The sequence below is a fragment of the Lepidochelys olivacea genome, assembly GCF_965140295.1.
Source record: "Lepidochelys olivacea isolate rLepOli2 genome assembly, chromosome: 3".
Lineage (NCBI taxonomy): Eukaryota > Metazoa > Chordata > Testudines > Cheloniidae > Lepidochelys > Lepidochelys olivacea.
The window spans coordinates 209,338,267-209,353,559 of NC_140413.1; the positions used below are offsets into that span (position 1 = coordinate 209,338,267).

The following is a 15,293-nucleotide window of genomic DNA, read 5'->3' on the forward strand; positions in this document are numbered from 1 at the left end:
CTCCCCTCCCCCCCCCGCGCACACACAGCCACACTCAGGCCGGGATCTCGGGCTTTATTCACAGCGCTGGGCTCCACGTACAGACCCCGCAGCACCACGGCAGTGACGGGCGGGGCTCTGAGCTGGGCCAGGGCCAGGGCCAGCCCCCCCCATGCGCCAGGAGGCAGCCAGCCGAGGAGGTCTCCTTCCACGTCCCCTCCTCCCCCCCCCCCCGGCTGCGGACAATGGCTGACGCCTTCAGGGAGCGCTCGCCATTGGCGGGATGATGCACAACCCCAGGGACGAGAGGGTCCATCGCTTCCCTGCCATGGCGACCAATGGAGGTGGCTCCTGCGACTGCTGAAGGCCTCATGGTGGAGCTGGCGCTGAGGAGCCTCTGGCGGGAATGTACGGCCCTCATCTGCCACGAGTCCAGTCTGGTTCCCTGAGGTCCTGCCCCACTGTGTGTGAGAACAGGGCCGGTGAACGTGATGCTACACCCATCCATTGGCTGTTCTCCAGGCGGTAGAGACAAGGGCCATGTTTGGTTCAGAGAACGGAGGTTTTTTTTGCCTCGTTAAGTCATAGCTTTTCTTCCACTTATCCCCCTCCACAGAATGAAGGGAAGAAACTACATCACAGTGAAATGGGAAAGACAGATAACACTGTCTTCTCTCCTCCACCTCCAGTGCTACTTCTGAGAGAAGGTGCAGAAGAAGCCGAGTCTGCAACGCAACTGGAGAGCAGAAGAGGGTGCGGAGACGGGTTTCCACCTCTGGCATTGAAACGCAGCCCAGGGCCTCCTTATTTTGCTGCAGTGCACCATGGAGTCTCATTGAGATCTCCATCCCATAGGGACACTGGTGCACAGGAGTCAAATGACGCAGAGGTGGTCAAAGGCTGTAGGAAGAGGCACTGATCTGGACAGGTGACTGTTGGAGACATGGGTATCTGGAATGGAGGGCCACCCTGTGAGTCAGAGTCTGAAGGCAAGATAGTGGGTGATGACCCCAGTGCAGTGGTGGGTGAGTTTGGACCCCCATTTTCCAGCAGATTGTTTAAAATACTGGTAATGATGTCTTCATCTAAACAGGGTTCTGCTAGGCAAGCCACTGTTCCAGAGTTGCCCCAGCCCTGTCCTGACCCCAGTTGGCTGTCAGCAATGGGTCGCTCAGACCACAGTGGGACATTAGGAGTCTCTGGTTGCACTTGCTTTGTGTATTGAGATAGGCTTTCAGCCAGGGAGTGGATCTGCTCAGCCAACACACTGATTGCCCATCTCTCTGTCTCAGAGGACTGGAACGCTGCAGGGGACATGCCTGGGGACTGCCCTCCTACAGGGACCGGACAAGCATGAATAGAAGGGCTGCTGCCAGGAGAAAGGGGAACTTCTGGGGAACAGAGCACACAAGGATTGGAGAAGGGCTGGCTGTAGGGTGACTTGTAAACACTGAAGGGGCAGGACAGATTCCTCTGCCCATCGGGTAGGATAGAGCACCTAGTCTCCTGGGAGGGTAACCCAGCCCCTACAGTGGGAGCAGGGAAGCAGGTGGTGAAGGAAGGTTGTAGGGAAGCTGGCAGCATCTCCTCCTGATGGGCATTAGGGAACTGGCAGGGACTATAGTTGGGTACTCCATGGTTAGGCATTACTGCCTCCTGTGGAAAGGGATTTAGCGTTCTTGGCAGTGTCTTGTGCTCTTTTTCTCTGGCATAGTGCCTTGGACTCAGGGCAGCTGCAGAGATGGCTCCATGCCATGGATTCTGGCCCTGGAGATACTGAGCTTCTTCCTCACTGCAGAAAACAAAAAATGTGTCAGGGACTGAAGTAAGCATTGAAAGAGACCTCCCTATTCACCTGCAGCCTGAAGGGGGTCAACAAGGTCTTAGGACCATGTGGGTCAGGAGTCCTAACAACTGCCCACCTCTTGGTGAAGTACCAGTCCCTGTGGATGCAGTCTATCCCTGTAGGGTTCTGGAGGCCCAGCATCAGCCTTCCAGCAGCTTACCCAGAAAGGAGGAGCTTCCAGGGCAGTCTAATGGCCCCTGCCCTCAGAAACCCCTCCAGCTGGCAGCCACCACTATCAGGACCATGACACTAATACAACGTTACTGATACTGATTTTGGCCTGTAGCAGTCACCATGCTTAATCTAGTTGTTTCTGTCACACTCTCATGCTCTTCCCTCCATCTATAACTCCAGTCTGCCCTCCAGATCTCTGCCCTTCTCCATTATCCCACACTCACCATGAATTTAATCTTTGAGGTATCTGGTGAGCATCTTCTGTCTGACAGTAACATTAATCTGATTTCCACTGCACTCATCATGCTCAATCTACCAGCTCTATAGGGCAGGGTTTGGTTCTGCTCTATGTTCTGTTAAGTGCCCAGCACACTGAGCCTTAAACAAGTCAGGAGCAGGTGGTATCTCCTTAGGGAATATCCCAGGAAGGACAAGGGGTTGTACCTGAGGCTGAAGTTGGTGCAGGTGATTATCTCTTTTCCTCTCTCATACTCCTTTGATGCTATGATTTGCACCCATGCCCAGCTCAGGTCTTTGCAGAGCAGGCGAACCACTAAGCGCTGATTGCACCTCCCAGTGTCACACACTGAAATCACAAACACAGAGTGATCAGGGTTCCCACGATGGCAGTACACAGCACCATGTCCTGTTCCCCTGGCAGGGTCACAGGCCCCAATGTCATCCCCAAGCGCGGGAATGTAGTGGACAGAGCCAAGCAGGGCTTCTGAGTACTTGAGAAGGAGCTTGGTTTGGCCCAAAGAAAGAGCCCTAACAGCATATGAGTCAAATGCACTCATTATGTGAGAGCAGAGCAAGCTGCTGGCCCAGAACCCAATGGCTGCTCCTTCCTTCGCTCATTTCTGGTAAGAATCACAGAAGTGGATTTTGAAGAGGGATTTGATGGCAGAGAGCAGTGGCCTTGCTGACAGGCTCAAGGAGAGCGCTCCATGGGAGGGGCTCGGAAGATTAGGTCAATGTTAGTTGCAACATAAAACAGGGTGAACTCTGCTGCTTTTCAGAACCTGCTAAAGAATCTCTCTCATTCCCCCCCATACATAGAGGCTTGGCACTTACTCAGGCTCTCATGTTGGGCAGCTGCTGATGCAACATCTGCAGGATGTAAGAGGCTGTACCAAGACTGACCAATCAGCTCCTCCCTCCGATAGCCAAGATGATAAATGACACTGAGGAAGAACAGAAAGGAGCAGCATCTGAGACAACAGATTTCTTGGAGATGCTTCTCATATGGGGAAGGGACAGGTAGAGGGTGTTGGCTAGGGGAAAGGACAGGCTCTCTGATGTGAGGATAAAGGGAAAGAGGTGGGGAAAACTTGCCCACTCCCAGTGTTTTGGGGTACACAGAGGGATAATCTGGTCCTTTCCTTGTTGCTGGTGGGGGCAGGAAGGAGCAAGTGGCAACAGACCCTCTCCCCAGTGGTACTGGGTTAGGGGAAGAGGCATGCAGGGATGTGGGGTGTCTATACTTGCAATGCTTGCATATCTGTTTGGTGGGCTGGCAGTGAGCATCCCAGTGAGTGAGACCTGGCTCCAGCACTCCGGAGCATGGATTGTGGCTGGCAACAGTGCTCTGGAGTGCAATTGTAATCTGAACTTTCTTGCTCTCCCAGGGATTCAGTCAAGACCATGCTAAGAGCAGCCATTCCTCACCTCTCTGTGACATCAGTGACCTTCATATCCAGTGTGTGCTGGCTCTGGAACGGAGCATCATAAGAAATGCCATCCCCGTAGTCAGACAGTTGCATGATGGGAGTGCAAAAGCCAAGGAATGTTAAGCTGGAGGAGGAGGTCATCCCATCCAGAGCGAGGAATCGGCCCCTCACAGCCACAGCCCGATTCCCTCCATATCTCACTCGGAAGGACCTGGATGTGCGCATTTCACTGACAAACACAATTTCTGCAGCAACAAAAAGTCATTGTGTAAATTGTCAGCATCTTCTCCTAGGAAGTGAACAGCTGCTAGATCGATGGGACAAACTGCTTGATCCGGGTCTACCTCTGGTGAGGAAACTACCCAATATACCACACTGACTTTGTAGTGGGGGAGCTTGGAGGGGAAGCCCTACCCATCCCTGGAGAAGTTACTCCTGGCAGCAAGAAACTGAATCGGGAGTAATCGTACCACATATCTCAGTAATGTGCAGTCTAGATGTACTGCCTCAGTCAGTACTCATATGGGATGAACCCTGGGTAAGACATGCTTCCTGTCCTCTCCCTCCCTAGGCAGGATTGTAAACTAAGCATTCTGCCTCACCTGCATGTGAAAGCAGTTTAGAAATGGCACTGACCCCAGGGATCTTATAGGAGTCTCTTGGTCATTTCCCAGTGACTTATGGGAGATTGATCTCTCCTTCCATAATTCTCCAAGGAAACCATGAAGTACCCAAACAAGACCTTTGAAATCACCCACAAGGAACTGCTAGCGGGAGCTGTATTGTGGGATAAGTAGCCAGAAGGCAGTGCAGCTGAAATGGTTTAGAGCAGCCTTGATGTGGGTACACAGTGGATGTGCAAGGATTTTAAAAATGATTCAGCATGGACACAGTAAGACACGTGAATTCTGGTTCAAGAGTGGACCTACCCCAGTATTCTTGGCAGATAAAATGTACTCGGGCCTGCGACCTTCACTCCAGCATCTCCAGGCCTGGGTGGCAATTATTTGGATTGATTTATCTGTTTAAAGACTGTCCTTCGGAAGGGGGTTTTCGCATAAGTCACCAGAGCACAGGCTGGTGCACGGACTAATCCCCCACCACACAGCGTTATGTACACTCCTGCCTCGAGCCCCATGAATAACCCAGCTGTCCCCCATGCCATGTATATCCTGATTTGAGTCCTGAGTGCGCGTACCAGTGCCTGGCTGCTCCTGAGCGGAGTGGAGCTTCTCCTGCACAGCCTCGTGTGCTGAGCCATCTAGTAGGTCGAAGATTGAGTCTCCTTGGGCTAGCAGCTCCACCTGGTAGGAAAGGGCAAAAAGAGACTTTATTAGTACAGACACAGACTGGCTCACACTGGGCCTGGTGCCACTGGGGTACTTATTTATGTATCACATATCTAATACCATAGTCACAGCCAAGATTAGAACTCTAGAGCTCCTGTCCCCCAGTCCTGTCCTTGGGCCACTAGACCATGGGCACAGTGGTTTTGAGTGCCCTGTAAGAAGTGGACAGAGGAGCAGAGATCTCAGCGGGAAGCTATTTCAAGACTTCATGTGAAAGAGGATCAGAGCATGGGCCAGACTTTCAGCAGCAGACAATGTCTCATTAACAATGTCCCTAGAGCATATGCTACGAAGCAAGTTTCCGTTAAAAAAAATAAATAAATAAAAACAGGTTCTGCCAACCAACACAGGTAGGAGACAACTACAGCTGATGTTGAGAAACAGAACAGGGAGAAGGGATGGGTCTGACATTCCCTTTGTGAATGAGAGCAGTGAATGACTGCTGAGTTCATAAGCACAGCCTCTCACTCATTCATTCCTTACCTCACCCTCACTCTCCCACTACTAAAACCAGGGAACCCCCAGAGACTAACGCAAATAGATCAGCTGGATGTATAAAGAAAACCAGACAGCAGCTAAGCTGAAGCAGAGGAGCAGTCACCACACCTATGCAGCAGATGGAGCTGCCACCTCAACGCATGCAGCTCATAAGCAAAAACAGCTGCTGCCAGAGTCCTTGGCTTCAGCCATTAACAGCCAGCAAGGATGATGGGGATGGGGCAGGCAACAGAGCCCAGATGGAGAGATTCCAGGTGGAGCAGTGGGTGCCTAGCACCTGTAACCATGTTGTGGATTGTCACTATCAGGGTAATCGTGCTATTAGCCAGTTAGCGTTGATCACCACTGGCCCAGGTTCTCATTATCCTAAACCAGCCCTGAACAAAAGCCAAGCCAGTTGGTGTGTCCTGGTATGTGGTGTGGCGCTGCACATGAACAGTAACAGCCTTGTGATGGGAGCAGCCACCCCCGCAGTCTGTAGCTGTGCAGAGGACTTGCTAACCTGCCACTGGGGAGTGGGAACAGAGTGGGCTGGTGCCTTATACCTGCAACAACGTGAGCTTACCACAGAGAAGCCCAGGAGATGGGCCACATTCTCAGAGATGTAGGCCAGTTTGCCATCTGCAGAGAGAGCAATGATGAACCCCGGCAACGAGGACAGCAGCTCCAGATCTGGCATTGTGGCAGGAGCACGTTCAGCTGAGCCTGCAAAACCAAAAGAGCAGCATAGAGCTTCCACAGCAGCTCCTTCTGAGGGGGAGGGGCAAGAACACCAACTCGCCAAGAGAGAGGTGCCACCTGTTGGGTCGCCAAGGGAACTCAGTTCCTTTCACATGCTTTGCGGCTTCCAGGCCTTTTGCCAGACTAGTGTCGTTATGTCTATTATGGTAGTGCCCAGAGTCCCCAGTCAGCAGCAGGGCCTTGTAGCGCTGGGTGCTGCATGTGCACACAGAGTTAGACGCAGTCTGTGCCCTGAAGACAGGCAGAGTGGGTGTAATGCAAACAGGGAGGGACAGGTAACAAGTAACGGTGATGGAAGCACCTCTGATGGTGTGAATGTCCTGAGTGCCAGGGTTCCCCACTTTCCATAGGAGGCTGCTCCGGGTGGCCAGACCCATCAGGCTGCAGAAGCCTTTCCTGACATTGTATTCCATGGACCCTGGTTGCCCCCCTTAAAGCCCACCCTCCTTGAGATGTCCAGCCTTTAAACACCTGTGGCTGTTACACCGTGGCTTTTGTTGCACTTGTCTGAAGAAAGCCACCCTCAAACTGAGGGAACCTTTCTGGCAATGAGGGGCTCAGAACTGAACATGCTATTCCTGGTGTAGTCATGCCAGAGCAAGAGGCACAGTCATCTTGCTTGCTCTGCAATGTGATGACTCTGCAAATGTAGCCCTTGGAAAAGAAGAGATGGGAACCAGAAAGCAGTTTGACAAGGGGTGTGCCATGGTTTGTGGGAGCAATCTCCATGTCCAGAGTGTGGTATGGGGAGCAGCTGTTATGCACAGTATGGCTTTGCCTACCTGAAGCAGGTATGAGACCTAATGAAGTGGGAGTCTCTGGGAGCTAGAGATCAGCTCTGCAACCAACTGGGAGTGCAGAAACTCAACAGCAGGGACTACTTCTGCCTGGCTGTGAATAGGATAGCTGCAGGGCTGGATATTTACCTGGAGGAAAGAGCTGTGTCCCACGGATTTGGAGACAGACCAAAGCCATGGTGTGGAGGTACGACAGCCGCTCCTTCTCCTGTGCTGAGATGGGCAGCAGGGAGCGCAGGGTCTGTAGCTCAGCATTGATCTGATCCCGACGAGCCTTAGAAGCACCCTTTGTCGACCTGCAGAGAAGCAGAGTCTGTTAGAAATTGTGAGAAAGGTGGGAGTCCCTGCTCCAGGGGAGGTGCCCTGGGGAAGGGAAAAGGGTATAATTCATTTGTTTCCCAACGCAGATGTTACCCCAGCTGAAGAGGAAAATTGCAGCAGTTTCCACTCTCTGACTTCCATTGAAAAGCTACCAGGTGATGGGAAAATCTGCATCAGGTTGGACTTGGACATTCCCATCGCCTGATATAACACACAATGCCCCATTCTGAGTATCTGATATGCACACAAGTCAGGGAATTCTAAGCCATGGTTCCCATGACAACCATAAGCAGTTGCTCAGGACAAAGCATCAAGTTGTGCAAGGGATCACTGCTGTGGCAACCAAAGGTCCCCTCTGGATCCAGGCTTCTACCAACTCAGAATTGAGTCTCTAAGGTGCCACTAGTACTCCTTTTCTTTTTTCAGAATTTAGGATGCACTAACTCTGATTTTTGCATTTAATGCAAAGCAAATGACGAGATGATTCCTTTACTAAGTGTGGACTACAGGCAGATACTACGAACCTGCCCAGAGCACATCCCCTTTAGCCCCACTGCCTTCCCCCAAGGTGAGCACTGCAGCAAATGGCCACGAGGTGGCATCCCAGCCACATGCAGCCCTAGAACCACATGAAGGCTCCAGATGGGAACAGGAGCAGGGAGATTCGTGATACCAGGCTGTGGTACGGCTTGAATCACCAGCCCGAGGAAAGGAGAGTTTAGAGGCAGGGGGTCTGAAGCAGTACAAGCAGGAAAGGCAGCAGCCACTCAGTGGGGCCTTCCTGCAAGTTCCCTGCTTTCTGGGGCCACAGTGCTGCCTGCAGTGCGGGCATGGTGCATGTCCCTGGGCCTGGGTTCATCTCCCTGCTGAGCGGTGGGCTCCAGCCATATCACCACCTCACTCATGGGCCAGCCTGTGGCAGGCGATGAAGTCATGGGGGGAGGGGTAGCTCAGTGGTTTGAGCATTGGCCTGCTAAACCCAGGGATGTGAGTTTAATCCTTGAGGGGGGCCATTTTGGGATCTGGGGCAAAAATTGGGGATTGGTCCTGCTTTGAGCAGGGGGTTGGACGAGATGACCTCCTGAGGTCCCTTCCAACCTGATATTCTATGTTTCAGCTGTGCCTTGCCGTGCATTTCATCTCATGTCTGTAGCTCTGCCCCAGCAGATAAAGCAATTGCTTTACAAAAGCATTTGAACAGTCTGAGCCTGGAACGGTGTTATGAACCATTGACCCCTCCATTCACTGGGATGCCCCGTGATTACCTGGCCCCAAAATAAATTGAGGGGTGCTCAATACAAGCCAGTTCCCCTCCTGATTCAGATCCCCACACCAATCCCTGCCCTTGGAGAGAAGGGCTAAAACTAATCGATACTGGGAAAAGTTTGCTGGTATTGCTATTCCCGACAAACTGTCCGAGCTTCTAGTGGCAAAGGGCTTTTGTCACATAGCTTAGTCTGGTTTTCCGAGTAAAGTGAGCTATCCCAGGGCATGTCTTCAATGGAAGGGCTTTAACATGGCTTGTGTAGTCACAGCACAGCGCTGGGAGAGAGCTCTCCCAGCACTCTAAAAAAACCACCTCCACGAGGGGCGTAGCTCCCAGCGCTGGTGCACTGTCTACATGGGCACTTTACAGCGCTGAAACTTGCAGCGCTCAGGGGGGTGTTTTTTCACACCCCTGAGCGAGACAGTTGCAGTGCTGTGAAGTGCTAGTGTAGATAAGCCCCCAGTCGAAGGAGTTTTATGCCACTGTGTTTATACCAGGGCTTTGCCCAGCGTAGAAATGTTGCCACAAAAAATCCCACCCCTAACCACCACTGCTGCCCCAGCAAAAGCCTCTAGTTTAGTCCTGTCCTAAGAGGAGCGTGGCTCAGAGCAAGCCAGCTTGAGGTGGAGCTCCCAGGCCAAGCCTGCCTGGCTACGCTGGACACAGAGGAACAATACACTTGGCAGAACATTCTGGAGAAGCAAGTAGGAGATTGCGGGGGAGATGGGGACACAATTCTCTAGATACAGGGAGGTTGGCTTTGGTTCTAGGAACACAAATAGAGCCATAGTCTGCCGCAGGACCTTTGTGTCATGAATGGTTTGGTAGCTCTGCCCTCTCCATATGGGTATGAAAGAGGAGAGAAAGATCCATCTACAACCTGGGGAAAGAGCTCAAGCAGCGAGACCTTCCCTCGAGACTCCAAAGGGGCAGGACACTGGGGCCAGGCACAACAACTAATGCCCTTTAACTTAGCCCACAGAGAGTCAGTCTCTCTTCAGTCCATAACTCCTACTTGCCTCCCCAGCCCCCTCACTGCTCTCCTCAAGCCCTTCTTCACCTAACTGTTAACACCCTAGTTCTCTGTGCCTGAGCTCAGATACAGTCCAAGCCTCATTTCATAGCCCCAAGCTCTCTCCAGCCCTTCACTCACATCCCCCTGGGTCACATGTAGGGCTAAGGGAGCAGGGCAGGAGGAAGCTGGCCAAGGGTGATGCCCCTTGAGTCTAGAGGATCAGAGAGTGCAGTAAAGAGTGCCAACATCCAGACCCACAGTGTGTAATGGGACAGCACGTCCATCCAGGCAAAGGAGAGAAGAGGGAGCAGGATGGTCTCTAACCTGAATGGCTTTGAAGCGCTGGACTCCATCCCACTCCTCCCTCGGGGGTGGCTCATCTCTTTCCTCAGCGGCCTGCTGCAGTGGTCGCAGAAGATAGTCATTGTCCTGGCCTGCATGAAGACATGGTCACATCAGAGGAGCAGGGCTGGGGACAGTCTGCTCCCTCTGGAGAGCAGCACTGGGGAGAGAAGCAACGCCTGGGTTGCAGTTGGGGGGAAGGAGCAGCCCTTTTTGGTCTCTTTCCCTGAAGCCTGGCTCCAGATGGCATGGAAGGATCCAACAGCAGGAGACATTCCCCCATGCAGCAGGAAGCTGCCCCAGAGCTGGCTCTACTTTTAGGGGGTCACTGACACACCAGCTCCCCACTGGGTGTAGGGAGAGGCCTGGGCTCTGGCAGGACCCCATGGGATAAGGGGAGGCAAAACTCCTGCACACATAACTGGGTCTCAGAGCCCCACTAATGGGATGTCCGAATCTGGCAAAGTGCCTCTTACCTCCTTCCCCTCTGGCTCAGTCTGAACCCGCTGACCCCCTCCTACACTGGTCCTCCTTTTGTATTCCCCCTCCTGGGGCGAATGGGGGCCTGAGCCAGGCCAAACAGGATAAAATTACCTCTTGTGACGCAATTCTAAACAGCTCTGGGCTATTTTTAGAAAGCAGACTTCTAAAAATAACCCTCCACAGCCTGGCTGCAATCTGATAGGGGAAGCAATAAAAGGAAGCCTGGCTCTTTAAAACAAACCTGTCAGCTCAGCAGGAGAGGGAAGGGTGGGGCACTGGAAAGAGAGGTCAGTCAGTTAACCGCCCCCCCCCCCACACACACACACCCTTCCCCCCCCCCCCCCCCGCTGCTGTCCTGGTGTGTCGAAGGCTTTGCAGGCAGTCTCCCCTGTCATCTGTCTCATCTGGACCCACCATACATAAGACCCAAGATGGGCCCAGCCAGTCAATTCAGCCCAATACACTTCATTGGCATCTGCAAAATGTGTGAGATGGGGATCACTAAGCCTGGGGATCGCTGTGGGAGCAGACTCTGGCATGCCAGCTGCAGCCCCCTGCTTGGGGTTTAATTCAGCTGTCCCTTGCTGTTCCCAGTTTGGGGTAAGCTGGTCTGCAGTGTAAGGCTGTCCCCTTTGTCCCAGTGTCTCTCCCATTGGGGAACCAGCAGCAGCTGCATCATCTCCTGCTGGAGAATTGACACCTGTGTCTGGAGCCTTTCTGCTGGCCCGTACTCCCATTGTGGGTTGTCACTCACCACTTCCCCAGTAGAGAACAGATCTGCCACTGGTAGCAATGGCACCCGCCCCCCAACAATCACCCAGAGAAATAGGTGCCAAAACAGCTCAGAAATGTTCCCAGAGCACTGGCTGCCTGACAGCTTTGCTCTGTGGCACTGCACAGGGCAAAGGAATCAGGCTCCTACACCCTGTCAACTGCAGCACAGGCCCCAGGGTACCCAGTGGCTAGTGCCAGCTGAAAGCAGGGGGCTAAAAGGCATCACTCCAAACCGGTTTGTGGCAGAGAATGAAGGTGATAAAATATACGACTTTTAGCTCCCACTGCCCCATGCCCACACCCAGCTCTGCCCTTGCAAGATGCTCACAAAGGGCACTGACCCATATTCCAGCACACTGGGAGACTTAAGTCAATGATGGAGACACTACAGTACATCCCTGGCTGCAGAGATAATGGCACAGGAGCTTATGATACGGGGCTTATCGGAGCAGGCTGAAGACAGTAATTGCCAGAACCATTGACAGTCTCTGTGATCCCACCACTCTATGTAATTCACAGGCTGGAACCGCCTCACCACCTCAAGCGTGGCACCCAGACGTTATTAATAGTACACGGCAGCACCGCACCAGGGCTTAGGACATGAAGAGAAGGATGAGCCCAAATTCAGTTGTAACTACAGGGGGACATACTTGAGTTGAAATCTGGCCAGGACACCTAGATTAACTCCTCAACACTTACAAAGTCCCATGGGATCTTTACTAGCTAGGCATGCTCAGGGCCTCAGCTTTATATTTCATGGGATAGACAGCACCCTTGCAGCTTTCTGCAGCACTGGCTTCAGGAAAGTCTTAGTCACCATCCCCTGGATGTTCCCTAGGTCTCCCATGCATGTACTGAACCAGTCCTGCCCTGTGGGAGAGCTGATCAGATCAGAGCCGGAAGAGGTCTGGGTGCATTTGGGAAACACCACCATTTATTGAGCCTTAGCCATGTGCCCCTTCGAAAGCCGGCACTAACAGCTGGTTTTAGGCTAGTCTGGCTCTGGTATGTTTGAAGTGCCTGTTGCCATGGCACCCACCATGCCTTAGAAAGGTAGAGATCTACCTTGACTCGCCTCCTCTGGAGCAAGATGGGGAGGATGAAATGAAGATGGGTGGGTGAGGGAGACAGGGTCTGCAAGAGGGGGAGACGTATTGCCATGAACTACTGTGCTTGAAATCCCCATTCCTGTAATGCCAGCCAGGGGGAGAGGAAATGTGTTTGTGGGGTTTTCTCTGCACTGGAGGCCAGCTCCTCTCCCCAGGCTTTGTCTATCCTGCTGTTCTTGAGGCACCTGGCTCTGGGCCTCCTTCCCCGCCATGTGTCCCAGAGAAGAGTGTACCCTGGGGCCAGCTCCAGGGGCTCATCTCCCCAGCTGTGTGCATTGCAGTTGCTGTGCTGTTCTCCAGGCAGCCATCACATCTGGGCCACCCTGTGCCCTGGCTCCAAGCCACACCCCAGCACTGGCTCCCCAACCCCGTGGAGCAGCGCAGCAGCATGTGCTGGAATCCAGTTGACTTTCCTCAGGGAGAAGCTGGGGAATGGGTGCAGGCAGGCCCCAGGAGGGCAGGAAAGATGGGAAGCAAAGGGCCAGTGCCTCAAGCCAAGAACTAGGGTTTTCAGGGTGAAATGCTGAATTCTGGGACATCTTGGGGAAATGCCTAATTCCCCAGAGATGGTGTCTGTGCCGCCGGGACCCCGAGTGAGATGCAAGTGCCAGTTCACACCTCTCAGAGCTGCTGTCTTAGGCTCTCTGCAGACTCAGGCAGGCAGTGCTGCAGTGGTTACGCTCAGGTCACTTTCATGATGTTCTCTTCACAGCATAGAGGCCAGAAACTTATATTTAAAATAGACACAGATTCTGGAGCCCAAAACTGCAGCAACACCCCAGCCCTGTGGCATTCTAGCCCTGGCCATTAGGAACAGACCCTTTAGTGCCCGCCTCAAGCTACTTGGAGCAGGGGTTAAAGGGAGTGGCAGGGGCAGAGCAGGATTGCTCCTACCGTCTAGGTTCTAGAGCCTTGTGCAGCCAGGCAGTATAATGTTAAGGGTCTCCTGTGGTGGGTCCCTCCTTCCCTGCAGTTGATTTCACAGCTCACTAGCAGCAAGTCTCTTACTGTGCAGGTTAAAGGATGCCCTCTCTTCTGTGCCATTGTTCCTAGTTACTCCTCCTTCCCCCAACACTCCCCTGACCAGTTTCTCCCTCTCCTTGGCATCTAGACCCTTTAAGTGACTTATCACATCCCCCGTCAGCATCTGCTAGAAAGCCAGCCCCATTTCCTCACTCCCAGACTAGATAGCCCCAGTTCATCTAGAGTGGGAGAAACTCAGGGCTGCAGCCAGCCAGCTCCAATACAAGAACATGTGCAGCTCGAGCTGATGGAGCCCCCACCAGATGCCCACTCTGAGTCACACAGAGTGCACCTGGCGGGGAAGAGGAGCAAACTGCCCCGAGGGCAAATGAGAGAGGAGAGGAAATGAAATGAACAGGGAAAGGAGAGGCAGTAAGATGTGCCAGGGCAGAATGAGCAGCAAACAGGATGGAAAGAACTGCACCTGCTTGCCAGTCTATTAGGAAGGACTCTGGCAAAGCAACTGAGACCCACTATGCTATTGGTGAGGATGCCAGGCTAGCTTCTCCCATGGTCCTTCCTTAGAAACAAACCCAAAGCGTTACCACCACACATTGTATTTCACTGGCTTGGCAAGATACTTTGAGATGCCAGGCTCCATCCTCCTCTTCTCTCCCCCATAGCAAATGCACCCGTCTACACTCTTCTTCTGAGAGACATCCCACCAGGCTTTGTATTCAGTTACTTCAGTACGGAATACTGCTCCCCTTCCACTGTGAGGCATCACCACTATCTGAATGAAAGCTCCTCTCCCTACCCCAAATCTGCCCACCAAGTCCTGTCAGCATTGAACCCAGATGGGTGGTAGCTGTGTCTCCATAAGTGGGAACTGCTGGATCATGGTATTTCTTCCTGCAGAGCACCCTGGCTCCAGCCCTGTCCTCCTTATACCAACAGCTGGGCTCCAGCATCCAGCTTTGCTCACACTTGGCCTGGCAGGATCTTTACAGATTTCAGGACGAGAAGTGGCAAAGAGTCCTGGGGAACCTTATAGACTAACAGACGTATTGGAGCATGAGCTTTCGTGGGTGAATACCCACTTCATCAGATACCGACAAAGTGGGTATTCACCCACGAAAGCTCATGCTCCAATACATCTATTGGTCTATAAGGTGCCACAGGACTCTTGGTCTGGATCTGTAAAAGCGGCAAACACGGCTACCCCTCTGAAGCAGGACCAGAAGGGATCATCAGAGTCATCTAGTCTGATCACCTCCATAACACAGGCCAGAAAACCTCACAGAGTGACACCTGCCTCAAGCCCACTAATGCATGGTTGAGTCTGGTGTGTCTTTTAACCAGACATCACATCTCCATTTAAAGACGGCAAGTGATGGAGAATGTAGAGGTGCCTTCCTCAGCTGCCCCAATGGTTAATGACCTTGACAATCACCTCCAGCTTTGGCTCCAAGCTGCTAAAGTCACAGCGGCAGTCCCTTTGCTCACCATATGCTCCCTCACAGATGAGGGCTGCTGGGAGTCCTTGCCCAGGACACAGCAAGCACAGTCCAGGCTTATGGACATATCCTCCCTGCAGAGCTGGAAATCTCATCCAGGACGCTCCTGCACTGCCCTCCAGGCTGAAGTCCGACTTCTCCTCCCTCACCAGCCTATTCACTCTTCTCCACCTGCCCACTCTTTCGCCAGCCCAGCTAATGGGACTGCTTCCTTCTTTTGCTCACAGGTCCAAGAGGCACTCCTCTTTGTGGCTGCTTTCTCCTTCATGTTGGGAAGTTGTTTCCTTAAGGGACTGGATGACCTCAGTGCAGTGACAGAAGGTGGAAAGGAAAGAGCAGCTTCTCTTCCCCTGTAATGTTCACCACCACTTTCACACACATGCTACTAGCATCAGCAGGACCGCAGGGACTCCTCTGCCTGTAGTGACCAAGTCAGCTTGTGACCTCA

General features: G+C 52.8%; 1 protein-coding gene across 2 annotated transcripts; it reads right to left on the reverse strand.

Annotated features, from left to right (window-relative positions):
* Positions 1-205: 205 nt before the first annotated feature.
* On the reverse strand, positions 206-10,489 carry LOC311518314 (endothelial PAS domain-containing protein 1-like). 2 transcript variants are annotated; one of them, XM_084624026.1, is made up of 9 exons: positions 10,476-10,489; positions 9,982-10,091; positions 7,184-7,350; positions 6,082-6,221; positions 4,868-4,973; positions 3,668-3,914; positions 3,074-3,183; positions 2,444-2,585; positions 206-1,771 (listed from the first exon to the last, which is right to left on the reverse strand). In XM_084624026.1, exons 2-9 carry the CDS (start codon positions 10,080-10,082, stop codon positions 784-786), a joined length of 2,001 nt encoding a protein of 666 aa, XP_084480152.1. In that variant the 5' UTR covers positions 10,083-10,091; positions 10,476-10,489; the 3' UTR covers positions 206-783. The 2 variants fall into 2 exon arrangements, with proteins under 2 accessions (XP_084480152.1, XP_084480151.1); XM_084624025.1 differs by having other exon boundaries at positions 9,982-10,489.
* Between the last annotated feature and the right edge of the window lie 4,804 nt (positions 10,490-15,293).

Bases quoted from the DNA above. Each gene is read 5' to 3' on its own strand.
- LOC311518314 (XM_084624025.1), bottom strand. From the start codon at position 10,097: ATGCAGGCCAGGACAATGACTATCTTCTGCGACCACTGCAGCAGGCCG. The intron at 7,351-9,981 runs GTTAGAGACCAT...GCTTCTCTGCAG, and splicing joins AGCGCTTCAAAGCCATTCAG to GTCGACAAAGGGTGCTTCTA. The intron at 4,974-6,081 runs GTAAGCTCACGT...CTTTCCTACCAG, and splicing joins ATCTCCTGGGCTTCTCTGTG to GTGGAGCTGCTAGCCCAAGG.